This window comes from Cygnus atratus, chromosome 2 (assembly GCF_013377495.2).
Source record: "Cygnus atratus isolate AKBS03 ecotype Queensland, Australia chromosome 2, CAtr_DNAZoo_HiC_assembly, whole genome shotgun sequence".
Classification (NCBI taxonomy): domain Eukaryota; kingdom Metazoa; phylum Chordata; class Aves; order Anseriformes; family Anatidae; genus Cygnus; species Cygnus atratus.
Window position 1 is genome coordinate 27,192,930 of NC_066363.1, and position 27,875 is coordinate 27,220,804.

The 27,875-nt window shown below is 36.0% G+C and overlaps 2 protein-coding genes across 2 annotated transcripts in view; both read right to left on the minus strand.

Moving 5' to 3' along the window:
* The window catches only part of COL28A1 (collagen type XXVIII alpha 1 chain), a 63,807-nt gene extending 38,243 nt beyond the window's left edge, over nucleotides 1-25,564 (minus strand). Inside the window, exons 1-14 of the mRNA XM_035545435.1 lie at nucleotides 25,444-25,564; nucleotides 24,311-24,870; nucleotides 22,527-22,547; nucleotides 21,821-21,877; nucleotides 20,432-20,485; nucleotides 19,851-19,892; nucleotides 19,126-19,152; nucleotides 18,118-18,162; nucleotides 15,452-15,496; nucleotides 14,769-14,822; nucleotides 4,284-4,352; nucleotides 3,586-3,654; nucleotides 2,202-2,270; nucleotides 701-769 (exon numbers count right to left, since the gene is read on the minus strand). Of these exons, the coding sequence (XP_035401328.1) occupies nucleotides 701-769; nucleotides 2,202-2,270; nucleotides 3,586-3,654; nucleotides 4,284-4,352; nucleotides 14,769-14,822; nucleotides 15,452-15,496; nucleotides 18,118-18,162; nucleotides 19,126-19,152; nucleotides 19,851-19,892; nucleotides 20,432-20,485; nucleotides 21,821-21,877; nucleotides 22,527-22,547; nucleotides 24,311-24,870; nucleotides 25,444-25,564 (1,302 nt within the window). The remainder of the gene's footprint in view (nucleotides 1-700; nucleotides 770-2,201; nucleotides 2,271-3,585; nucleotides 3,655-4,283; nucleotides 4,353-14,768; nucleotides 14,823-15,451; nucleotides 15,497-18,117; nucleotides 18,163-19,125; nucleotides 19,153-19,850; nucleotides 19,893-20,431; nucleotides 20,486-21,820; nucleotides 21,878-22,526; nucleotides 22,548-24,310; nucleotides 24,871-25,443) is intronic.
* ASNS (asparagine synthetase (glutamine-hydrolyzing)) overlaps nucleotides 1-27,875 on the minus strand; it is an 853,397-nt gene that overhangs the window by 94,990 nt on the left and 730,532 nt on the right. The gene's annotated exons all lie outside the window — the stretch shown is intronic.

Sequence of the window (27,875 nt, forward strand, 5' to 3'; positions counted from 1 at the left end):
CAAACTTCCCACATCTGAGAAACACACCCTGTTGACTAATCTGCAGGTAACTCTGGATGGGAATGTCATCCTCCCCTCTCACAGAAGCCAAGTGTGGGACAGTGAGGAGAGAAGGAGTCATGGGGACATGAGGGAAGGCATAAAACAGGGAGTAGGAGTAGGGCTACATCACTAAACCATGAGAAGGAAGATCTGGATCACTATCTCTACTCTACATGACATTTGGGCATTTTTCATCAGTCATCCTCAAGACCTATGCAAGCTACAGGCCAGAATCTCCTCTGGCCAAGGGAATTACAATTGTTCTGGATCCTTCTCTGAGGGCCTGGGTGCCAAAAAGCTAACAAATTTCAGAAGCCAGCATGTTCATTGCCTGTCCCAGGTCCATTAGACTAGATAACCCAAGGGGTTTTTAATTTTTTTTTTAAATATTTAATTTAAAATATTTTAAATACAATATTTCTGAGATAATTTTAGGAGGAAAGTAAGTCAATTTCTTCCGCCAAACTCCAGCTGCATAGAATACCATCCATAGTGCAGTTAACTTGTATAGATAAGTGCTATGAAGTTTGTGAAGCTGCATTGAAGTAGTATCTCAGATCCAAGCTAAAACATATTCTCATGTTGTTGTGTGAATAATTCATCATTAATTTACTATAAATATAACTATAAATATGACCAGGAAAATACTCTGTCTCACCTTGTCACCTTTGATTGATTGACCTGGCAGTCCAGTTGGACCAGCTACACCTTCAGAGCCTTTTTCACCCTAGAAATAAGTAACAGTTTTGTAACTGTATATGGGAATTTATGAAGGAAACGATCCAAGACAAACTGGTCAACACAATGTGGGTAATGAGGAAAAAAGTATTCCTTTGCAAACAAACAAGAAAAACAGCCAACGGAATTATTAGTTTTACAGAAAAGCAATTCAGTTGCAATTCATAACATGCTTCATCTGTATTCATTGCGTCGTTGAACACAGGACTTCAAAAGGAGAAAATGAAATACTATGAAGTAGGAAAGTACATTTTGAGAATGCGATAATGTGTTCATTTTGTAAGTAGATAGCAGTTCAGAACCTTCTGGTGCAAGGACATGGCTAACGTCTTTTCCTTAAAAGGAAGAAAAATCTGCTTTGCTTAGTAGCTCAAGGCTCTGGAGAATCTTGAAGCCACTCAAAGAGGGATACACTTTGATGAGAAACCCAGTTATGATTTTACCATAACTCTTTGCTTGTTTGTACTTATTTTTAAGAAAAGGAATATTCACACATATTAAATTGGCACGTGCCCTTATGAGGTAACTGTCCACAGAGACTCATATAACCCAAGTTTTAGCTTCCAAAAATGGTATGACAGAACAAAAATACTTCCTGAATGTTTTCTTCCAATACAAAACATAAATAGCTAAATAGTCTTTCAGAAGACAACTTATCTCATTAATGGACATTAAACTGTTGGAAAGTGTCCAGAGGAGGGCGACGAAGATGGTGAAGGGCCTAGAGGCGAAGACGTATGAGGAGCGGCTGAGATCACTGGGCCTGTTCAGCCTGGAGAAGAGGAGGCTGAGGGGGGACCTCATTGCAGTCTACAACTTCCTCGTGAGAGGGAATGGAGAGGCAGGTGACCTATTCTCTGTTATCACCAGTGACAGGACCCGAGGGAACGGTGTGAAGCTGAGGCAGGGGAAGTTTAGGCTGGACATCAGGAAGAGGTTCTTTACCGAGAGGGTGGTCACACACTGGAACAGGCTCCCCAGTGAAGTAGTCACTGCACCAAGCCTGTCTGAATTTAAGAAGCGATTGGACTGTGCACTTAGTCACATGGTCTAAATTTTTGGGCAGACCTGTGCGGTGCCAGGAGTTGGACTTGATGATCCTTATGGGTCCCTTCCAACTCGGGATATTCTATGATTCTATGATTCTATAATGCTAGCAAAAAAAAGGTATCTTATTAAATACATAAATAAGAGAATCATTAACTTGTTACATTCAGAGGGACACTACAACTCTTCTGTAATCATCTTAATAGAGCTTTTGAACTAGGAGGGGTATTCAGAGAGCACAGTGATTCAGAAGACCAAGATCCACCATATGATATTTTGTACCACTAAAATGATCAGTGCTCTTAAATAGCTTAGGCGCTAAAGCAAATTTTCCTATGATTAAATAATTTTAAAAAACATTTCCATAAAACTACCTTTTGTCCTTGAATGCCCTCTCCTGGTAGACCTTTCTCACCTGGCAGACCATCAGGGCCACGTGGTCCCTGTAAGAAAAGAAAAAAAAATCAGATGATATTAGCAATTACATTTCTTACTGACATTTTGTCTAATTTGCTAATATAGTTCCATGCAACTCTTATGACACTGATAAGTAGCAACACTTACACAACAGCTGGCTGAGCCCAGGCAATTAAATGAAGTGTAGTAAACCTTAATTGGAGGATTTAGATAAGAAGAAGGTAATGCTGAAATGATCTGAATGACATAATGTCTAAAGACTCTATCCTTAAAACCCAAATGAAATTGTGGGTTAATTTATAATAAATATATTTACTGCTTTGTAATTTATTCCTTATAATTTCATGTACCTGAAATGGTGAAAATCATTAATTTGAACTTTTTTTTTTTTTAATACAAAATGACTGGATAAACATACACAAAGAGAAAATTCCAATTTTTGTTTACAGAAACACTGAAATAATTCTTTTGTTTTGTAATATTTTTGGTTCTTCCAGAAAATTCAGCTCTTTTATTATTTAAAGCTACTGAAGAGTTTTTAAGGATGATCTTGATTAAATAAAAATGTTCCTACATTTTTTGTGAAAAAATATATTTTATAGTCACAAGGAGACTTTCAAAAATAATACTAGAATGAATTCTAACAATCATCTACATTTGTGGCTTCTTAATTAACAATCTTGTGATTATTAATGAAGTAAGAAAACTACACATTTTATACTCTAACCAGCAGGAAAAAAGAGCCACCAGCAAGCACTAACTTAACAATGGAAGAAAGAGTACAATCCTTTGCTAAAATTAAAAGCAGCTTCCAAGGAGGCTATTAGAAGAAGAGAACTGTTTCTCAGAGCTACAAAGAGCTTGCTAAAGGTAACTTACTGTAATTCAGAAGAGAAAGATGTAATTAAAAGCATATAATTTGGATCTTTGTTTCTGATGCAATTCAAATTACAGACTGGAGTTGAGGAACATCTCAGATCTTGGATTTTCACCTTCTTAAAATTTGATTTTAAACGATTTTTAAGTATCTCCGTAATTCAAACAAGGAAGGGTATGCCTATTAGTATACAACTCCATGTCCGTCTGAAAACTGTATGCTGTAATCTCGCTCACATGGACCATGCAATTTTTTATTTCACCAAAACTTTTTTGGACATGACTTAATTCTCCTACTCCGGCAATTCATGCACAATTACTGTTGCAATATTAGGCTGGCATAGCTGCTGCTTTAGGCTGTGTAGAACGGCTTATGGAATCAGTACCCTATATAGCTGCTGTCATTCAATTAAAGTTGCTTAGACTTATTTATTTTCACTTCCAATTCATCTATCAACAACTTACAGGTAATCCTGGCTCACCAGTTCCAGGAGGTCCTGGGAATCCAATTTTACCTTCTCGACCTGGAGCACCCTTGTGAAAAAGAATATTACTAAGTTCAGTCTTAATTCAACTTGACGCTTTTGAAAAGCTTAACATTTATATATAGATGACTTAATCGTGTCATTAGAAAAATCGGAAATCAAACACTTAACATCTCTTGAGGTAAAACAAACATAAATGATGATTTAGAAACATTTGAAAGTACATTTCAATTAACACTCAGAACCTTAGATTGTGTTTCAGTCCTCATGCCAACAGCAAAGGATTTAAGAATATCGGTTCCCTAGTGAAGAAATAGTAAAGCAAATCTGTCACTTGATTGTATATCACAGTGACTGAGATGTATTTCTATGCCTTGAAGAATGATTATTCATTAGTGCAATCATCTGCTAGTGCTTGACTCTGACCTCAGGTATTTAACCCTCATTTAAATGGCATTATTTCTGGCCTATTGTTTCAGTGGAATCATAATCAAAACTTGGGGTTGAAGGAAAAGCAGATCTGTCATCCCCATTCTACACAAATACACAAACCAGTATTATACAGGTTTTATATTTAGATTATAAGGGTTTGAGTTTGATAAAACTGCAAATGAGAACTTTCATCCAAAAAATGACTGCCACAGTTATCACTATAACAGACATATAACTGAGACTTACCTTGGGTCCTGGCTGTCCAACACCAGGGAGTCCTGGCGGACCATAGGGACCTATAGGACCTTGTTCTCCCTAGAGGAAAAAACGCAGAAACAGATTATTAAAGCAATAGTCTCTTTTCGTAATCAAATTCTCCCAGAGTATCTGTCCACGACAACCATTCAGGGCTATAGAAATATGTATTTAAAGTAAAAAACAACCAACCAACCAAACCAAAAACAAACACACAAACAAACACACACACAAACAAACAAAACAAACAAACAAACAAAAAAAAACAACACAAAAAAACCCACAACTGTTTTAAAGCTAAATGTTTTGGTTAGTAGCAAGGCCAATATCCTGGCCATACAATTTTCTGGGATAGATAATAAAGTCATAAAACCATTCAAAATGTGTTTCTTCCTCGTTATATCTTTGGTCCTGATTTTATTCAATAATTTGGTATGTGCTTCCTTCACTCCTTTTCTTGCCAGGAAGACAGGCATTTGGAAATCCAGCTGTATTTATGCTTTAAACATAGGACTAAATAATTTTCCAGTAGCAATGGCTGCATATCACAACTGTTGCTCCTATTGCTGTCTTTGACTGAAGCTCCTCTTGTTAGTTGAGTATATTTCTACAAAGCCAATGTAGGGTCAGGTGAAAATAAGCATCAGATCTCCCAAATTAACAGGCATTTGGAGGCATAAGCAGGAGTGAGGCAGATAAAACGCTTTGAAGATCTGAATTTCATTGCCTGGAGAACCTGTCACAGACTGATACTACAAATACTAGTTCTGACACATTGGAGGATACGTTCTGAAACCACTGACTCAGAAAATTGTTAAGATCTAATTTAACCTAAGTAATTTTCTGATTAAAACGTTGTATAGCTAATACAGTAACGATTTCCAATCAGTTACAAATTTAAGTGCTTGACAGTTCTCCAAATCAGAACAAATCCAGACAGCCATTCACAAATACACATTTAATCCATGCACTTCACACAATACAACCACTGCGATGAATAGGGTCTGCACTTTGATCTATTTCGAAAGTTCAGTACAACTGCTATGATATCCCCTACGTGCATTTGCTCTAGGACCCTGATATAGAAAAGGTCTTTCAGCATGATCTCACTGGACCTACTTGTGTGTTTAAATACATACTATTTCTTCTATGTAGGAACACTAAAAACTAAATACTAACAATTTCTTCAAAGCTTGATGATTAGACGGAAACTGAAGTATTATAAGAACTGAAAACAGATGAAATCTGCAATATTGCTGGGACAAAATTCCAAAATACTTCAACCTCCTCATCTTAACAACAGTATGCCTCAAGTGCATTTTCACTGACTTTATGTTTATATATTATATTCACTTACAATGAAGACCTGCAAATTCAAAGATTATTTAGAATTCCTTATAAATATGATAGTTTGGGAAAATAATTGTTCTAAATAATGGAGAAATTAGAGGGAAAATATCTTCAGGACCTGCCTTTTGCAGGAGTAAGTGCACTAGCTTTAAGTCATAAATGACAGATTGCAGAATAGCTTTGTGAGTTTAGCTATTCAACATGTACTAAGGGTTACTGTGAGGGACACGTTATCCATGGAAATCTCTAGGTAAACTCTAATGCTTGAGATCAGAGTCTTCACCTTCTTTGTAGCACTTCCTTTGGATGCTCTCTAATAGTTTTAGAGTGTGGCACCCAAAACTGCACACAGTACTCACGGTGAGACCACACCAGTGCAGAGTAGGGAGGAAAATCCCTTCTCTCAACCTGCTAACAATGCCGTGCCTGATGCTCCACAGGATACAGTTGGCCTGTTTTGTTCATAGCTGTTTTTTTTATCTCCTGTGTCTGTTTTGAAACTGACCAAAAAAAAAAAAAAAAAAAAAAAGATTCCTCAAATGGCCCATCATCTAGACTTCCAGTTCTTCCATGGAATTTGGCATTGAACATGCTGTCCTTTAAATTCAGCTGATCAAAAACAATTTTTATTAACTGTTTCCCATCAGCAGGAAATTTAGGGAAGGCCAAGAATAATACAACTAAAGCTAGCATTTGCATCCTCTTTAATTCTCTTTTCAAGCTCTCTGTTTTAACATCGCTGTACTTTAGCTGAATTTCAGGGCTTTCTGGGATGATTCTGTTTAGACAAGAAGTAGGGAAAATATGTAAGGAAATGTTTATTTCTTTAGAAAATGATATACACTAAGAGCAACATTTTCAGGAGGGTTTTCGTGACTTAGAAAGGTCCATTTCATTTCCAACCATAGCAATTTTGACTACTGAATTTCATTAATGCTGACAGATCACAATCAGCTAAGTACTGATGGAAGTTCAGCTTCTGCATCAGCGTGTAGAAGTGCATTGGCCGAACGGTACCAGCAAAGTCCAGTGCCCACTGGTGTGCTCTGCTTCCCAGGCAAAGGCATCCCTATGGGAGCTACACAGGTAAAACTGTTGTATTAAGGTTTCAGTAGAAAGTTTTGCAAACAAACTTCCATGCATAGAGACACCCTCCAGGACAGACACTTCTGCTGTGTTTACCTGCAGCTGTGCTTCTTGCAAAGGTGATCAAGATATACAAAACATGGCTTTTGGAAGAATGTTAAGCAAAGCACAACAGCCTAGTGCCCAAGAAAATTTGCTTTTCAGATCATAGCCTCCCATAACTCACTACCAGCTCTTATTTCAATAGCTCTCTTATTCAGTAGTGGAGCTAACAGATGCAGCCTCTTGTGGTTTCAGGGTCTGGTTATAATAAAGTTAGGGATGGACTTCTCCACCTCAAGGCAGAGGTGCCTCAGACAGAAAGAATTAGACACAGACCACTGTAAATGCTGGCACTTTTAGAGTGGCAGATTGGAAAACTGACACAACATAAATAGTTGATTATTGCTACCTTCCAACTTCCTGAGTCTGATCAAAAGCCTACTGAAATCAATTCATTTTGATTCAAAAGACTTTGGTCAACTTGGTTTCTTTGTACGAATAGGGAAGTCCGTAAGGTGACAAAGCAGTTGCTTTGGCTTTTCTCTCTCCTCCTTTATCCATTGCCACTAAGAATCTCTCCCACTATTCTTTTTAGTATTTTGCAAGATTTACTTAAAACATGCTAGTGTGGTTACCATTCCTCCTACTAAACTCACATGCTGACAAGATGATCTGGCTTTGACAGCTGCTGGAGGTGGATCCCCACTCTGGCTTCCAGCCTGAGCAGCCATAGGCTCCAAGAGGAAACACACACACAAGAGGTGCCCTCTCCCACTGCTACTGCAAGAAATGATGCACACACATGCACACACAAGCCAGCTGTAGCTGCTGCTGGACTCACTGTTTGTTTTCCCTACAGGCAGAGCTGCAGATTCATGTTTTGACGTGGTGCTTCCCTCCTCTGCCCTCTCACTCATTCATTCACACAGGTATGGGGTGGCAGCCATGGCCAGGCAGTGAGCAAAGTGTTAGCTTTTCCAATTCTCAGTCGTCATCTCTATCACGGAAAAGGCAGCCTGAGGTGTGTGTTGTGCCAGGATGAATTAGCATGCCACACAGAAAAAATGCAAAAGATATGTGCAAACTTGAAATATATTACATAAATATATCAGATTCCAAAACAACAACAACAAAAAAAAAAGGAAAAAGAAAACCAAAAGCCAAAACCAAGACAGCAGCACGCTAGCCTACTAGGCATAAGTAGGCTACTTTGGATACAGCAAAAGCCACTAAGCACACTAGCTACATTTGTCAAAACTAAACCTAAGAAATCGTGTAGGAACTTGTTCCATTCTGAAAAACAATGTTTGGTAAATAACATCCTCCTAACTCAGCTGAAACAATAAACCATACCCCTTTGTTGTATTTGGAAAGTGTCTTCCAATTTTTTTTTGGCCTGTTGTCCAAACAGACATCGTGTTTCATATCTATTTCTGACAACTTCTGACAGAACTTTCCAAGGACAATAACTGAGGAATGCTTCCTATTACAATTTATTTGTTCCTGCCCAAGTTTACCCACATGCTAGGGCTATGCTAATGCATGCACTGTCTTGATGGCAGTCCCAGAGAAGTTAACATTTTTCCAAAAGCTCTTCTTTAACCATGATGAAAACATTATCTAGTTTTTTTTTTTTTCTCTCCAATAACTGATGTCCTTTAACCAGCTTCGGAGCAGCTTTGTTTGTGGTTCAGTAAGTACTGGTGCAGACACTGTAAGTAGGCATTATAATAAAAAGAATGTAGAATAGCATGAAAATTTTGGTTTTGTTGAATGTTTTACTCCCTGATAGGGGAGGATGTCTGAAGATTAATGAGGGAAGAAAAAAAAAAAGAACCTTTTTCCAGACAAGATGCAAAATTGGAAACTTAAACTATTTCTACCTGTTTTAAAGATTATATATCAATCATATGTTCATATGGCTATTAGCAAGCCTCTCTTCTCTCTTTTATCTTCTACAGTCATAGTGCTACAAGAAATGTGAAATTTATTAAAACAACAAAGCACTGCCAATAATAACATTACCTACACTCAGAAGGAAAATTCTGCTTTTCAAAATAGCTTCTTTGTAATCCTTCTCTTTGTTTAACATTCCACTCAAATCCTTTTTTCTCTTTCTATTGGGATTTTCCTTCAAGTTGCATTTAATATCAGCTAGAGCAATAGGAAGGAAAATTTCACTTCATCTGAGATCAACATTTTTACATATTAAAATCGTACCATTTTAAGCTTGGAAAATACATAGCAGTCTACCCCCCAGCAAGCAGTTTGCTATGTTATGATGAATACCAGTTAGTGCCAGCATAAATGGCTTCTTTACTTTTAGGAAAGCACATACACACTGCAAGGCACAAAAAGTCTGTATGTCAGAGTCGATAAAGCTATTAATGACTAAGATATAACAAATAAGCTATAGTGAAAAATACACTTTCAAATATGATGATCTTTTTAAACATTTGAAACAACAATGGAAGCAGATACAGAATTTTAATATATATTACTGATATTTCATATTTCTAAGGTAGTTGTGCTACAGTGAAACTATACTTCTTTACAGAGAAACTGGATTTTTCAGTCTCCTGGGAAACATATAACTTGCCAGATAAGTAAGGAAAGAATTTGTAAGTCATGAGAGAAGCAGGAACCCTTAGCAGTTCATTCTGGGACACATTTTCAGGGAAATATGCAACAAGGGATTTTTCATAGAAGCATTATCCCAAGATGTTTTCATGGAAATAAGTGCTTTGAATACCCACATTCAAACTTAACTATCTCCTTAAAAGTCTGAATACACATCTGTTCTTACAACTTTAGCTGGTAATTCTTTGAGAGTTTTTGTTAAAAGCACTCACTTCAACAGTGGCTTTTAAAGAATTTGTTGTTCTCAATCTTTCCATGAATATATCAGGGTTTATAGAAATGTGTTATTTATTGCCAGTAGCTGGTCTAAGAGTTTAAGCAAACAAACCCAGTGTTATTTTTGAAATGATAACCATACAAATTCCCTGTTCATTACTTCCTTATGAGTGGCTACCTTAGCCACACAGGTCATGTCCACTTCCTGATTTTATGCCCCAACTTTATAATGTGTAACCAAATCATTCTGTTTGTAAATTGTCCACTGAACTTTTGAAAATTCAATCCCTCACTAATAGATTTTCAAAATTGCCTTAAATACAAACACTCTTACAGAACCTCACTTGTGCAATTGTACAGAATGTGCTTTTTTAGATATTAAAAAAAAATAAGCAAGTATCTAAATCAATTCATGAAAAGCTCAGTAATAGGCATATGCATGTTGCAAATTCATTTATCTAACTCCAAGAATACTAGGAAAATGTGGATCTGCACATTTTACATTTTCAAACCCAATGAGATACGTTAGCTTTGCAAAAATGTAAGCAGCAAAAACTTAGGACTGAGAAGTTTTCTGGATCAAAATTAATGACATTACATTCACTCTTAGAATTCCTGTTTTCTAGAAAAATCATGGTGATTCTATTTCCTTTTAGAAAGGAAACTAAGATGCGCGAATGTTTTCTGTGTTAGAATATTTACATTTTTTTCTATAACCCTTTTTTATTACTATTGAAGGGCATAGGTGTCTTTTAATAAGAATATAACAACGTAACATAAGAGGTAATAAATAAATCCGATGCAAGTAAATGTTGTAGCCAGTTACAATGCTATTTTCCTGTATTAGCCAAGGCAGATAAGAGATATGTAGAACAGCAGCACTTAAATCACACAAAGCAGGCTACTAGAAATGTTGGAAGGGAGATGGGATTCTCTTTGGATAATGCTTCTGGACATTAGTGCTTAGGGCAGAATATATTACATTTACAGAGCAAGTAAATGTTTTGTTTTCATCTATAGAGAATACTAACTTTACCTCCTGTGTCCCCTTACGAAAGCCTATGCCTTCGTGTAATAACTTCAATGTGATCTTTGAGAAGCTAGCCTAGCAAAAGCAAACACTACTGATTTAATCAACATACTGTCTGTTAACAAGCCATCTAGCCGACTCCTGGCAATCCAGGCAGCAATATAGGATATTACTGGAGCAGAACCAAGCACAGCATGGCTTTTCTCTTTGCTGACTTTATATTTCTAGTACTTTTAATCTTCCTGTAAATGAGATCCTGTCTTTTCTTTGTTTCTTTGTTTGTCTTTGGGAAACGGTTGTTTGCATCAGCCAGCAAAATCGTACTGTAGGCCAACCATGCTTTCATAGTGAGACAAAACACAATCAGTTCTTTACTCATACAAGCTGCAGTTTGACAAGAGTCAAAAATGTCTTTACCACAGATAAAAGTTATAAATCAAAGTTCTGCAATTTAATTAATTGGGTGTGGTAACTTCAAAAGAACTACAAAAGCTTTTTCATTTTCTTTTTTATTTTTTATTTTTCTCTATATGTTCTATAGCTGGATAGAGTATGTAGTACGCTTTGATGTAAGTTTTTGTTTCATGTTAGAATGCAGATAATATGTTGTGGTTGATGAAGCTGAAGTATGCCTTAAAGTGAATGACCTTCAGCAAAGAAAATATAAAGCACAGCTATGAATGGTATTCTTTCTTGGTATTTTAAGTTAGTGAGAGAGAAAAGATAATGTAGACTTTGGCATTAACAATATAATTGCTCTTTCGTAAATTTAACGTCTTCCTAGTGAAACATCACCGATAAACACCAGAAAGTCAGTACAGAAAAACAACAACAACAACAACAAACAAACAAACAAACAAAAAAACGGAACAGGGAACAGGCCCAAAATGACTGCTCTAGAAGACAAGAGATACAGAGTGAAATTAGCCAGTTCCCAATTCCTAACCATTAATAAAATTTCCTGTTCCTCTCTAATGTTTTTCTTTTAAAATGAACATGTTTTATACTGAATTGTAAGTTTCCTGTTATCATGTAAGTTCAACATTTGGTTAAATATAAATATATTTAGTCAGGGAAATAAATAATAATATGGCATAAGGAAAAGATGAGTTAACAGGTAATATTATTTATATAGAAGCAGGGTTTAAATTTGTCATTTTAAATGTCTCAGCATCTTTATGGAAAAAGTTTATATAGTAATAAAACTATTTAGATTTATTTGAGATGCTACAACTTTGCAGAAACGCAAATAGAGAAAGCTTTTTAAAATTTTACTTAATAGCAAAAGCTGGTTTTAGTTAATATCACTGAACTGTGTTCTATGCAGCACATAGGCTGCTCTACAAATTCATATATGGCCTTGGAAAGAAGGCAAAAGTAAGGTGACACAGTTTAGTTTTGTAGTAAAGAGGTTATTACAGATAAGGGCTAATTGCAAAGTGCATCAGAAAGACTTTCAGAGATTAAAGATGTGGTTCAGCTCCATATGAACACCCGTAAACTTTGGTGTCTACATGGAAACAGGCTACAAGTGGAAAGCTGTTCAATGTAAGTTGTGGGACTTTGCAAACAATTCAACTGAGCACTGGCAATACAATAAGGCAGCGTCATATTGTGCAAACAGCAAGAATTATACACTGACAGATTAGGCAGCATTTTAAGAGAGAATAAGAGAATGCAGATGGATAACAAAGGAAGTAAGTAATGAAAAGTTCCTTCCAGTAATTTCTTGGATGATGTTTCTGGACTCTATGCTACATTGCTTCAGACATATCAAATTTAAGCAAATAAATTAAAGTTGCAAAACCAGCAACCCTCTCCTGCTGGTGGCTGCTAGAGCCAGCAGCACAGATGACACCATCCCCAACTGTGTCTGCCACCCAGCACTGCAAAGCAGAAGGGGTATGGCACTGCATTATGGTCAGGGGTGGACTGAACTGGCCAGATATTTGAGTGAACTGTAGACTTCACAAATGAGACCCAAAACATCTGTAGGCTGAGCTTGATCTGGAGTTTATATTCTTAGGAACTGAATCTCTCCTTTCAAACCTCAACATGGCCCACCAACAATGAATATAAATGTTCAGCAGTGGTGTTCTGCATTATGTCATATTGATACTAATGCCATGAAACTGCCTTCAGCTCTGCTAAACCAGGGTGAAGTCACTAGCTCGGCTCAATAAGCAGAAAGTATTAGCATGGAAAGGCCACGGGTACAAGGAAGTGCACTAAGAATAGCCTTACTTATTTTATACGAGACGGTTATAAATAACTGCTACTTTTCAGATATATTGTATTATGTGTCATGAAAACTAATTTTAAAAGAGCAATTGACTAATCTTTCTGTAAAGACAAAAGATATTGGAAAGATCGCTATGTGTCTGAACCAAAAAAGGCCTTGACCTTTATCAGCTGAATGGGTGTTTATTAAGCTATAAAGAACTACTGATTATCTGTAGTGATCATTGAAAAATTTTTCACTCATCTCAAATATGCTCCAAAATGCCAAAGGTTGGCTTTGGCACTAGGTAGGGTCAAGAGATAACCTCTAAACATACCTATGTTTCCTCTATATTCTTTAGCTTTAAGTATAATTACATAAGTGCAATTAAACTCGTCCGAGAGTGTTTTTATTATCATAGATGTCTGAGCCTGAAAAACCTTGGCTAGAGATCTTAGTCAGCAAGTTGCTGAGTTGGAAGCTGAAAAACAAGGAAACTTTCATACTGAAAGTCTGCAACAAAAATGAAGAGGCCACAAATATTGCACCCAGGTAGAAGAATTATAGAGAGCCAGCTGCAGGTATTTTACAGATAGGTAAGTGTATAAAAAGACTGACAGAACAACAAATAACATATTAAAAATATGGTTTAGTGTACAACAAAAGTATCTACAGCACTAGCTTGGACTCATCAGTGTGAAATGACAGATAAAAAAAATTACAGTCATTTGCCGCACTGAAATTAAAGAGAGGCATGACTTTTCCACCACATTCATGAATAGCTTCTTTCAGACCCTTTATCCTCTTTCTTTCCTCACTTCTGAAATATTCTGTAGCAATTTTCCTAATCAAGCATTTTGTGAAAAGATGAAGACACAAGAAGTATGAAAAAGCACTTGTCAGGAAGAGGAAAATCATGGTGGATGCCAGTATTTCAACCTTTTTACCATAAATATTTCCCACATCTAAGTTTATTTCTGTGAATCTTCAAATTAACTTGTTGCCTAAGAAACAAAACATGAATGTATAAATGTTGCATCCTTGGCAAATTGTTCTATGTGAATTCAGTTGCCTTGTAAAACTTAGATATGGCATTCTATTATTCATGCAGTGGTAAAATGTCCTTGTCATTACACCCCATATTTTCAAACTGATACATAAAAGATCTTTCTGTACCAAACAATGATGTTAATAACTGTTCTGTGGGCAAGATAACTGTATTCACATAAAGCAATTTGCCAAAGGTTTGAAAATCAGAAGACTGCCTAAATTAATCGGATACCTTACCCATTTTTTTTTGCCTGACAAGCTGTAGTCATTATCTCCAAATGATCTATTTTCAATATAACTAAGGCATTAATTGTCACCAATTCTTACACCCTTATCAATTTTAAAGTTGTCCTGAGCTTTTACAGTATATAAGCAATATAAAAAATGACTTTAAAAACTCATTCTCAATATTTTATAACCTCCATCTGAAATCACTTACAGTGTTTAAGCACAAGGCGTTTCAGTCAAAGATATTCTAGAGAAAACTTCCCAAGTGACAGCAGAAACAAAGACATATTCAGATGGTTTAAGTTCCAAATTCAGTTGCTGTGGCTCTAGGTCCCTAGCAGCACCCAACTGTGGCCCTACAAAATGCTCTCCCAAGCTCTGATGGCTGGGCTCGAGGACCAAGGTGGGGCACAGGCTGTATGTCCCAACAAGACAAAGCCTACATACCACGATGACACTACTGTGCACCGTGCAGGTGATCTACGCAATTTTTGTGCAAGGGACACCACTAAAAAAACCTACTGAGGAAAAAAGTGTGGTATAAAGATTCCATGTGGATTTTCTGCATCCTCTCTCCTTATATAACACCTACACATACACAACTACATCTTACCTTGCTGCCTTGAATGCCCTTCAAGCCTGGCTCACCTGGAGGTCCACTGACACCCTACACAAAAGTCAAAGTAGAGAATGAGTTTCCTTTGAAGATGCACGTAATGTTTCTCTTGAATTTGGCCTGAACAGGATACAGTAAAAGATAGCACAATGCTAAGCTCTGCTTCATATTCTGTAAAGTGTCCAGCATGCTGGAACTCTATTGTTAATGTTCATTAACCAATGCTGGCAGAAAAGATACTCCATACGAATTGCATCATTTTTCTTACTCTTTTCCCAGCTTTTAATTAATCATGTCAGATTTCAGTCTCTCCAACAAAATTCTGTCTCTCTGGCTGCCTTGTATTTCAGGAAGACCGTGTTCAGGTTTCCAAGAAACACGTAAGATGGATTTAACAAGTTAGGGTATGACTGGGCATGATCTTACACTAAGGGCAAGAGAAGAGCTCTACAGTTGGAAAGCCCAAATGCACCACTCAGCTCTGAAAAGTTTTAAGCAGCAGGAGCCAAAATTTTTTCTTTGAAATTTATTTTTAAAAGACAAAATTTGCCAGACTCTGCCATCTTGGTGCCTCAGGCACCGAACATACTGCTCTCCACAGAATTGTCAGGTTGTATGTAGAACAAACTTACAGAAAATAACGTTTTTTCTTTCTATTTCTTACCTTTTAGTTCCCTTACCTGAGGTCCCTGAGGTCCCCTTGGGCCAAAAGGACCTTCCAATCCCTAAGAAAAAATAAGATTCAATTATCATATTAAAAAGAAGTTGCAATTACCTGCTACAAAGTATTGAAAACTGCAGTGCACATGTAGTGACCCATCTCTCTCTCTCTGTTCAAGCATTTTCTAAGGAGTCTGTTTTCTCTCCACGATACTGCTGTTCTCCTTCTGTATTCTGTATTGTTGGTTACGTTCCATTTTCAATAATTGGCTAAAATACTTACAGAACAAACATTGTGTGGATGGCTACTTAACGTCTTAGCTATTTGGTTAACTGGTTGTTCTTTGCCACAGGTCTTGAAATTCTATTTCTACCTGTATATTAGATACAGAATTCTTATTAAAAAATTAATTAACATTATAGTGCTTATACCAGAGGAACTTCAGCTAATTTTGTCTCAGTAACCTAAACTATAGCAGGGTAGAATCACACTAATAGTTTGCAAAAATCATTTTAAAATGCCCTATTTAATTACTCCATCAGCTGTTATTTCTCCATTTAAAGAGCTGTTACCAGCTACTGCTACTGCAGATAGCTCACAAATCTTTTTGCTGCACTATTTTTCTTCAGTCACCAGAATGCTTTTTCTATGGGATTTCTCTTCCGGTTGACTCAATACTCAGATACAACTTTTCTAAAGAAAGAATAGTTCTCAGCAGATGGGCTACCTGTCTTTTCTTTCTTTTAATTACTGATATCTCTGAGTACAGAGGCATCAGCAGGCTGTTGCATTTTTCATAGCACACGGCACATTCTGAACCTCTAATAGCCCTAGCAAATTTATCAGTGACATCTATGCAACCAAACTCCCTCTACTATCTTCATGTACAGATTCAGAAGTTCTAACAATTCTGTACTCCCAGGCATTAGCTCCCAGGCTGAGTGCCAACTGTCAGAGAGCAGACAACCCCATGCAGTTCTAGGTCATTTTACAAAAACTACACAACCAATAGATGGCACGAAAAACAGTATTTTGGTGTCATGATACTTACTTTTGGTAGAATAAAAATATATGATTGGAGGCAGTTTTTATTTCAAAGCTGAACACAAACTTTCTGAATTTCAAGCTTTATCAGCTTTTAAAGAAACTGAGACTGATGGCATCAAAGCCTCTGCCAGAGTCAGTTTGATTAGTGGGATAGTAAAGCTGGTGGTGGGGGAATGGAACATCTTCAAATCAGACAGTGCTGCCAATTATGCTTTAATACCCATCTCTGCAGTTTAAAGATCCAGCTTAGGATATTGAAGCTATTCTTCATACATTTGGGCACATCTGCTCTGTTTCTGATGATTTTGCCTGGCACAGATTTCTTTCATAAAAAGGAAAAAAAAAAAAAAAAGAAAGAATCATTATGTTCTATCTTCTGCATTTTGTAATGAGAAGCTGGGAATTCTGGAAGTGATGATAATTCTCATTTGCTCGCTAAATTCTTGAAGTCCATAATCCATTTTAATATCTGATCCTCTACAGATGTCAAACTTTTTTTTTTTTTTTTTAATCGCTGTCCTCAACAGAAATGAAACAAGCAAATTTCCAGCAGCCCTGGCATATGGTTTCTACATCCAGATTTTTGGCTGATTAGATTATGTTCTTTGCCAGTTTCTGAACAGCTTCTGAACAGCATTTCACATAACCCCATGCTATTTCTCACATATTGCCTGGATAAAGAAGTTAAGAAGTTATGGTATTTTTTTATTCTTGTAAGAAACGCAACTCTTTCACATTCTTACTAGATATTTCAGCCTCTTCTGACTCACTTGCTGACATTTTGTACCCCAGTATCTCACAACATACACAAAATCTTTCAATTTTTATTAGTACAATTTATTATTTTCTTTGCAACAAATATTACTGCTTTAGATATTTCCTAAAGCCTATCTGAAATTCATCATCAAATAGCAGGTGCCAGGAATAGTGAGCTTCTCAAGTTGGTCTTTGATAATGGCAATCATAATGCGGATGCTAAAACTGAATAAATGTTTTGACAGAACAAGCAATCCTTAGCTAGTTGGTAGTACCTAACGCTAAACACAAATCAGTGATTTGTAGAACTTGCACAAGACTCTTTACATGAACTCAACATACATGATTATCCCTATCAGGACTTCACTATCCTTCCATCTTTTCATTGTAAAATCCATGTAAAATCCACATTCACCTGAATGAATTTTGCACTTCAAGTTAAAAGAAGAGAAACAGATAAAAGTGTGAATACATATCCGCACAGAAGGTCTGACAGACTTCTCCTTACAGTTGTTCAGGTTGTATAACAATCTGTTTCCACTGTAATATAACCACACGCTTGAATTAAAATTTACATTTTAAGGAAAAAAATCTGGTTAACTCTGTAACACCCTCACAGTCCTTTGTAAATAGAGCTTGGAGTTAGTTAGGACAGCCTTCGTTTTAGGTATATGACTACATTTCTTTTGCAAAATGGAAAAAAAAATATGGTAAACTGGAGGTTCAGTTTCTATGAACAGTATTTTTAGCGTGAATATACCTCTACTACCAGGGAATGTTCAATTTTTACAGTAATCTTTATGAGCTATGTTTATGAGTATGTCACATGATTTTCTAATATCTCCATCAGTGTGCAATAGTTTAAATAAAAATTGTACTTACTCTTTCGCCTTTTATTCCTGGGGATCCACATTCCCCTCTTTCACCCTTAATAAGAAATTAATAGGTTAGCAACTAAACAAGACTTCTTGATTACATCAGTGGCATTAAAGACTGTGCAAGCAGTTCAGTAGCAAAAGAGGTTTAGTAGATTTTGAGGACCTGAGAGTTGCATCCTTAGATGCCACTGTGGAAGATATGGTGTGCTGTACTTAGGATGCATGCTTTTGCTCCCTGAAAATACCTACAAAATTTCCAACCTACATAGCAAAAGGGTAATATATTAAAATCTAATACGTTTTTCTGTGTTTTTCCACCTTGCTGTGCTGTTTCCAGAGAGCCTGTCTCTCTATATATTTTAATTTCATTACTGTGATGTTCAAGATTTTCCTGAGTAACAATTACGAGATTGTATGAATGGAATGAAGAAATAGAATTACTTGTCAAAATGGGATTATCTCCATTTCTGTAATGGCCATGATGGTTAAGACTGCTGTGATAATTTTGGCTTTGGCATTAGACAAGTCACTGAACTATATAATTTTTTATCTCCTTGGAGAGCCTATCTTGATATTTGGTTTGGCCAAGCATTAGCTCTTTAGAGAGATAGTTAGCTTCCTTGTGGTAAGTTTTTTAAAAGCTCCCAAGTGACACATATTTTTTGTTTGTAAAATACAATTTCACATTCTTTCTATTTAATTTGTTCTTTGATCCTCATCTTTCTTATTCTTCTGAGCAGCTTTATTTCTGGTCTTTGGCATTTTTCATTTCATATTTAGATTGTATTTTTAATCTTTTACTTTTTATTTATTCATTTATGTATTTATTTTAATTCCAACAAGCCACTATGCAAATTTAGGTAAAATATGTAAATTACGACTTTACTTCCAGGAATTGCACTGGGAGCTCTCATGACAAAAAGATGAGACTAGCTCTTGTTTCCATTCTTTCACATACAGTCAACAAGTGACAATCCATTCTTACACTACTTCCATTCTGTAAAAATCTTACCTTTTCACCCTTATAGCCAGGAGCTCCCTGTTTGAAAAAATGAAAAAAAAGGGGGGGGAGGGAAATCATAAAAGAGAATGCAAAGGCATAACACACTGTTAATTTACATAGGAAAAAACAGTAAAGAATTATGTTTAAGAAGTTTAACTGTTCATGAAAGTAAAATATCTCTCTGGAATACCTCATTTAACTTGTAATTATCTGAAAATTCAGAAATATGTACTTTTTCCTCATAACGCTGGACATAAATGTGCCAGATTAGCAGTCTTATTAGATATACACTACCATTTAAAAAGGATTTTTAAACTGAACTGATCTTTTGTATGGAGCAGTGTTAATCTTTCTACTGCGAATCAACAAGAATTCAAGCTTAGAAATATCAGATATCAGAAGCCAGAACTACCTAGATGCTGTTAGTGATGACATCTTCAGTTTCTTCAGGAAAATTATAACGCAAGTCAGTGCAAAATCACCTAGCACCAGAAGTTCCTTTTGTCAGTAGCATCCTAACTCTACAATTAAGCACATGGTTAGACTAAAGCAATTTTTAATGTGTTTCCCTCAGTATAGATGCTTGTCTAAACTAGAACTTAGTTAAGGTGTTCTAAATAATTCTGTAAAGTGGATGTATGAAAAATGGAAAGAAAAAAAAGTTTGTTTTCAATTCAGTGGAGTTAAACTGTGGTATCCTGTGATGTCACTGTGATAACTGTGATGTCACATACCTCTTCACCTTTTTCTCCATGATCTCCTTTTTGAGCATCACCCTATTGGAAGCAAAGGAATATAATTGAAATATATAGTGCTTTTTTATTTATTACTATTACACTAAAACCTAGAACACTGTTTAAGGATCAGAAAATGCTTTTCCTACTTAGGAACATCCCACTTCCTCCCACAGTCAAGAACACACAGTTCCCAGACGTTAACACAGTCAACTACTGTCAGTAGATGACAGAAATCTCAGTCACCAGAGCAAGCTGCTCCATACAAGGGATTTGTGTACTGTCAGAAAGCTCTGTGGAGCTTAATGAGCCTTTAGACAGATGCAGAGATCTCTGCTAATAGAGAAATACTTGAATGATAGGCAGTGTTAACTTGGTAGTAGTTTAGCTTCAAATTTTTCTTTCTGCCTCCTGAAGCAGCTAACTAAAAATCTCTCATAGCAAAAGTCAATCTTTTAAATCACATTTTACCATGCCTCTTCTTTGCTATTTTCACCTGTATGGTTTGTACAAAACTAGATAGAAATTTGCTTTGTTGCTTTTTGTTTGATTCTGTGTTTGTTTGTTTAAACTCTCTTTACCTTGTTTCCTTTTGGTCCAGGCTCACCTTTTTCCCCCCTGTTTCCAGCACTGCCCTGAAACAAAGCAGGAAAATGTTGTTATGATTGTATGGAAAGAATTCCCAGTTCCTCTAAGACTGCAGCTTTGGGGCAGGCCAAAATTATTCTTGAATAAGTTAAGGTATAAATCCACACTGATTGAGGTATGGCACATGTGACACTACTTTCACTTAGCTAAAAAATTATAAGGTAACTGTGATTTATTTATTTATTTATTTGTCAATGTTCAATGATAAATACATTTTCTACCTTCAACTTTAGCAAAGCAGAACGTTTCAAAGTCTAAACAGCAAGGTGTCACAGAAAACATGATACAGTTTCTCCTCCCTATTTTTACAGATGTACCCATCACTATCTGTTCCCCTCTACTTCAAAAAAGCTGTGCATAGAACATCTTAGTGTTGATATTCAGCAGCTCTAAAATAAAAAATTAGCAGAAACCCTTAGATCTGTTTGGAGGATCATGAAGGTGTGGAATAGAAAGCTCAGTGTATACATATACATACACTAATTTATATGTACATATGTATATATATGTATAAAAATTGTATATTAAATTAGGTTACATCTAATCACTTTGCATAAAATACCTAAAAATTTTTGGATCTTAAATTATCAACTGGAAGAGGGGGTTTTAGTTCCAGGTGGACATTATCCAGAGGCAAGAGACTGGATGATAGGCTCTGCTGTCATAACCTGCTACAGATGTTTGGTCAGTTGCTTGGGGTCCAGGGAGAAAGGCAAAACCATTTATATGTACCTTGGCTGTCTTTGGGGAAGCTATTAAAGATACAAAAGGGATCAGAGAGGTCATACGCTCTGAACTCTCACTTCTCTGTTCTTTACCAGAGTCAAAAAACAGTTATGTGCTAAAGTGGTACAAGAGAAAAGCGAGTGTCAGAGGCAGAGTTTTAGACTTTTCTTCACATATGCCATCACTCTCAATCTTTTGAACCTTTATACCTACACAAATAGAAACTGCTGGTAGAAACAACCCTTTGTCTAACAGACCTTTTCTTCCTTGTATCAAGTTTCAAAAATAACTTCTTGATTCGGGATTCAAAATCATGCATAGAATGTTTACCCAGTAATATAAATGTGTTTCCAAGGCAGTATGTGATTATATATAGATAGGTATATCTATTTATTTATTTATTTTAGCTCTTAAAATGTCAGGGGCCTTTCAAGAGATTTCAGTGATATGCTATGATACATTACTTTTGCTTACCCTATATGCACAGCTGATGTCCTGCTTTTATAGACATAGTAACCCATTATAGTATTTTGAATCATTGATCTTAATGATTAAAACATAAATTTCCAAGGTTTTTCAAGTGAATGCATACTTACAGAATCACCTTTGTCTCCTTTTATTCCCTTTTCACACACACAGTTCTTCTGCATACACTAAAAGGTTGATAGAACCATTAAGTAGAACATTTCCAAATGTATTATTTCAAATTTTGTAAGCAAAAAATCTGCTTTTGCCTAGCGACATGGTAGAGAACATAAAAATAAATAATATGCTAATAACTATCTCCTTTATAATCAACATTACACTTCTGTATAGCTCCACCAAAATCAGCTGTTTCAATCCCAAACTTTATTTATTACACAAACAAATAAATCAATTACTATTGTAACTACAAATATTTAAGGTTGCATATACCTAGTATATAATGGTGTGAAATCTTATGTAATTTCTGAACAATTTTGACATTGCTATTTTTTTCTAACGTGACAACTAATGAACTTCCATGTGTTATACCAGTCTTACTCCACTTTGTTAGGAAGGGTTCTTTATGCATTTAGGCCTTACTACTGACATTACCCAATAACAAACAGAAGTTGTAGATTTATCAGGAACAGGGGAGAAGAAATGGATAAAAACGTAAATAAAAGCAACCATGGTAGGAAACTCTACTCAGGAAAGGAAGGGTGGTTAATCTTGCAGCACTGATGCATCACAGGAGAAGCAGAGATCAAGAGAAAAAGATATGCTCTGGTATTCATAAGAGTAATCAAGAGTAATAAGAGTAAAACTCAAAAAAACTACCTGCTTCTGAAGTAAGGCTTCCTGGAAAGAAAGAAAATATATATATATATTATTTCCATATAGATTTCATTTAACAGTGTAGTAATTTAACCATTTTTCCTCTCTAGTTTACAGAATTTGCAAGGTGAATGGTAAAGAAGGTGAACACCTTCAAGCATCATCCCTTTCTTACATTGTTAATTACCAGTCTATGCAACCGGTCATACAAGAAAGGATTCTCTGGTATGAGGAGGGGGTTGCTCCATCTGACCCACAATGATCAGAAAGCAAATGGACAGCTAAATAGACAATATTAAGAATCAAAGCTAAGAACGGGAATATGAAAAGACTAATGAGCTATGGAAGCTCTTACAGGGATAACATGTATGGGAAGGACTCAATGTTTTTATCAGTGTTATGCATGACATCAGTAACCTTTTAAAGTCTTAACGTGCTCGGAGACACGCTCCATGTGCTGGGAAACACCCTACCCTTCAATGGTTATGACAGCAGCTGTGCTATTATTGTCCGAGCACACAACTCCTTGGAGAGCGTCTGGAAGGAGGAAGCTCCCTCAGTCCTGACTATTAATCTGAGAGAGACACACCACAAAAATATTCCTCTCCAGAGCACCATTCCCTGAGATCTCTGGAAAGAGTTTTCATTCTCTAAATGTATAACTTCACAGGTATACACACTTCACAGGTATACACGTGTAACAACATGAAATATTTTAGAAATGCCTTTTGCTGCCTATATCTGTGAGATCTCTAGCCATGTGCACAACCTAGCCATTTGTTTTCAAACATACCAGCTAGCAAGTTTCTATTTCCGATTTTAAATTTTCTAAATCAGTTTTACCACCCTCAAGAGAATAATAAAAAAACATGACATAAATTCTGTATTGACTATTCCCTTAATTGAATTCCCTACTGAATTTTCTAAAAATTATTTTCCTCCAAATTATCTTAATTTATTGTGTGCAAAGTCTTCTCTTACTCAAAAGTACTTTCTAGCATTTTAAAAAGCAAGGGGTTCCTAGGCCACCCTAACACTTTGCACATTAGTGCTTAAAAGCCAGAAAGATCATGTCCAGCTGATATCTATCTTACTGCAACACTTTTGTTTCTCCTAAACTAAGAAATTAATTAAGCAGTATTTCTTACATTTTCTTATGTGTGTCTTATGTTGCGATAGAAGGGCAGAGAGCTAAGTGCCCTTAAATAAATAAATAGAGTGGTAGATTTAGAGTATTTTGGAAACCTGATCCCACTGAAGTCAATAACAAAAAATTCCTGTTGCTTCAGCAGACGTTCTTGAACTGCAGTGGTGAAGGCACCAGCTTTTGATGTATTCCAGTGACTTCAGTAGACATACTTCAATACAATCTGTAAAGAGAAGTCTGCTCACATCTCTTCAGGATCAGGATCATACTGCTTTTGTTTGTTACCTCTTATATCTGCCATGAAATTTGAAAGTTGATCAATCTGAGTCCAAATGAATAGTTTTATCACTACTGTAAGTAGTGGAGTTACAAGCCTTGACTATGGTCAAACTAAATTGTCAGTCTTAAGTTGGTTCTCAAGCCAATAGTTACCGACCTTCTCTGCTACCAACCATGGAGCCCATCTTATGCAGACATCCCACACAATGTTTAAAATCTTCCTGAAATCCCAAGCCTGAGGTCAGCTCCAGATCCCCTTTGACCTGCAAGTCTCTGCACTGAGTTCAGGACTTATCTATCAAAGTTAAATGAAATCTGCCATGGATAGATGGGGGACAAGATTACAATCAGCATTACTTACCAGCTCTGATGCTACATCATCTATCAAGTTATTATCATCCAGGCATAAGACTTGTTTAGAAGATGAATCACCAGATATCATACGCAATTTTTCTTCTTGAACATTTTTCTTAGAAAGGCCAATGGTGAAAAAATATATTCCAAGACTCCTAGCTGCTGCAGCTATACCCTGGATATTAGGGCTGTTTGGATGATCCACACCATCAGTCATCAAAAAAGCCACTTTTGTACTTCTTTTACGACCTTCAGTTTTAAGCAGCTGTGTGGCATTGGAAATTGCATAATAGGAGTAGGTTCCATGGCCAATGAAGCCCAGAGCCTTGATTTTCTCTTTAAAATTCTGCACATTTTTCCATGCTGTAAAGGGAAGATCAATGCTGACTGTGCTGCTGAACTGCATACCTGCTAGTCTGATATTGTACTTCTGAGATTTAACTGGTTTCATCTGGAAAATGTTGTCAGTTAAGTTTTGAATAAAATTCTTCTGTAAATTAAACAACTGATTTTTGGCACTTTCTGAACTGTCCAAGATAAAGACTATATCAATTAGACACATATCACCTGTAATGAAACAAGAAAGTTTTATGAGTGATGGGCACACCTGCATGACAGATTTCAGATAATTCTCTGCAACAAACCCAGTCCTAAAGCCATTTCCCAAATAATTCCTGTCTTTCCAGTAAAAATTCCAAGAAATTTCATTGTAAATGCCAAGAAAGTCTACTGAAGTCAAGTAATTTAATCTAATTCATACGAGTATTATTAAAGATGTCTATAGACAAAGACTTTCATAGCAGTATTATTAAAGGTCTATAGACAAAGACTTTCAGATTAGGGTCTTAATGGGGTTGTGTCAGCATTTTAATTGAATTTGTATAATTTTTCCACATGCAATTTCAAATAGGCTACTTATCACTTATCTTAAAAGAGGTATGAGGGTCAATGAAAATCAAAGGTCCAAATGGAGTGCCTGAACAAGTAAATGCGGGATACACCACAGTTTTGAAGCCCAATAATCAAAATAAATCATATTTTATAAATGCATGCATAAGTTTTCAGTTACTAGTTAATTATCCTGAAATATGAGGAGGCATGCAACATGGTCAATCAGAAAATTTAAGAAAATTGTTTTACCCTCATCGTTTTGCACAAGAGAATTAGATTTTTTTCCTTTCTTTCTGTTTTGCCCATATACTATCTGGTATGTTGTCATAGCCAGAAGTAAAAAGCAAAAGAAAGAATGTTTGTTCCACATAGTGACTTTCATCCCAAATTAGATGACTTTTCCTTCCTGTTATAAGAAAAAAAATAAATATCTGTGAATAATTCATTAATAGATAAAAATAAGTAAATACACATACTTTACAGACAGAATACAGATTTGTGGGAAGCACAATTCTAGAGGCAACATCTAAAAAACTATTATAAAACGTCACAGGGAATGTGATTTAAGCCAAGCAGCCAGTGCAATCCCAACTGTAGCTCACATGTATATTATAGCCTGTTTTACTGGAGAATAAATACAGGTACAACACAGTGCTCCCTTTTCTTTCTTGAAAATGTCAGTGCTACCTTTACACCTCAGAAAGAAACATCTCAAAAAGAAAGGTAAAAGAAATTTTTATTAACTTATACTGCTTTTAACATATTTTGCTATTAAACTAATTATATGAAAATAGCAGAAATATTATAGAAAACATTGAATATAGTTTGTTTCTAGAAATCCTTAACTGTTAGGAATAAACAGATCTGGGTGTTTTGGAATGAGATAAATTACCCAGGGCTGGAACATCAGTACGAACAATTTCTTATAAAAAACAATAGCTTAGTAGTGAAATTCAGTACATGAATGTATCATTAATATACAAGGCTGTAGTAGAATGTGTGCAGTATTGTCTGTAAAGACAGTAGGCTATTATAATGACAATATACACTAATAAAATCAATACTAGAATCTTTAAGTCAGTGATTCAACATATTTCTAGAGAAAATGGATATCTATTGAAATAAAAAATGCCTTTAATTCACAGTAATTAATTTTAGAAATCACTAATAACAAATACGTTACATTTAAAAGTCTTTCCTAAATACTATCTCCAACTCCATCAAGCAGTTACATATACAGAATCCATCCGTGTAATGCTCTAAAAATATGAAAAGAATAACTTTATAAGTCTCTTACCTTCAAAGTCATTCAAAGAGCAAACTGTGGACTGAATAAGCTGTCAGTGTAGAAAATATGTCCAGCAAGTCATACTGGAAAGTATATATTTTTTAAGAAAATATAGGAATCTGTACATAGTCTATCCACTTGTAAATGGCTCTACCTTGCATCTAGATCCTTTATGGTCCATTATTCCTGTTTAGTTGGCCAATGTTTAAATGAGAACAGTCAGGCACTTAGCCAGTGCTGAGTATTTTGTTAAAGGCACAGTGTCAGTCTAGGAGCACGAGTGTTCTCCCACGTTACAAAACTGAACTTTTACATTAAAATACTTGCTTCTAAACAATTTGCATCTTTATCTATCACTTTGTCAGCTACATCTCTTCAGCTTCTCTACATTAATGTCACAGTACTGGCTAGATCAGAGATGTGACTTTAGTATATTATCGCTTACAGAATTTGGTTTGCAGACTTGCCAGGAGCATGAGCACGTCTCAAAGGTGGTAATTGCATTAGCAATTACAACAATAAAAGACAATTATTAAAAAGTATATCTTCCTGAGCTGTTTTCCTCAGAATTTTCTAAACCCTCTTAAAGGATCAGATGCAGGCAGGACATCCAAAAATAAGCTGTCATTTTGGTAATATGGGAAGGGAGCAGAAGTACTGCAAGAGAGGACTCAAAGAATAGCCAGGTTCATTGCAATAAAGAGAAATACTGAGAAATCCTCATTTTTGATTTTTTGGTACAGTTACAGACCCTAATATCAATGTATTTGAATGTCTTATAGGCTACTGTTTCTCCTAAATCTTCAACAGTTATTGCAATGTTTGATCTCTCTGACCGCAGACGCTGAAGCAGGTTGTGTTTGACAAGCTATTGCTTTTTTAAAATGGTGTAGATGAACACATTTTCCTATTTCTTTTCAGTTCTCTTGTACAAAACTGTATGAAAGCACGCTTGTTTTGCTTAAAAAACAGTAATGCAATATGCTAACTAGGATCTTCTAAGTAACCATAGTCCATTTCCTGCTGATTTTATTAAAATTTCAATGAAGGATCTATTGGGAAAGAACACAGGGGTGGGGATCACTGACCAGTGAGCACAAAAAAGTCTCTGCCTTCATTCAGGCTAGTAGAAGCACTCTTCAGGAAGGGCCTGAAGATGATCAAGGGGCCGGAACACCTCTCCTGCAAAGAAAGGCTGAGAGAGCTGGGGGTGTTCAGCCTAAAGAGAAGGCTCTGGGGTGACCTCATTGTGGATTTTAAGTACTTAAAGGGGACTCATAAAAAAGACGGAGAGCAACTCTTTGCTCAGTCAGATAATGACAGGATGAGGTGGAATGGTTTTAAACTAAAAGAGGAGAGATTTAGATTAGAGGTTAGGAGGAAATTCTTCACT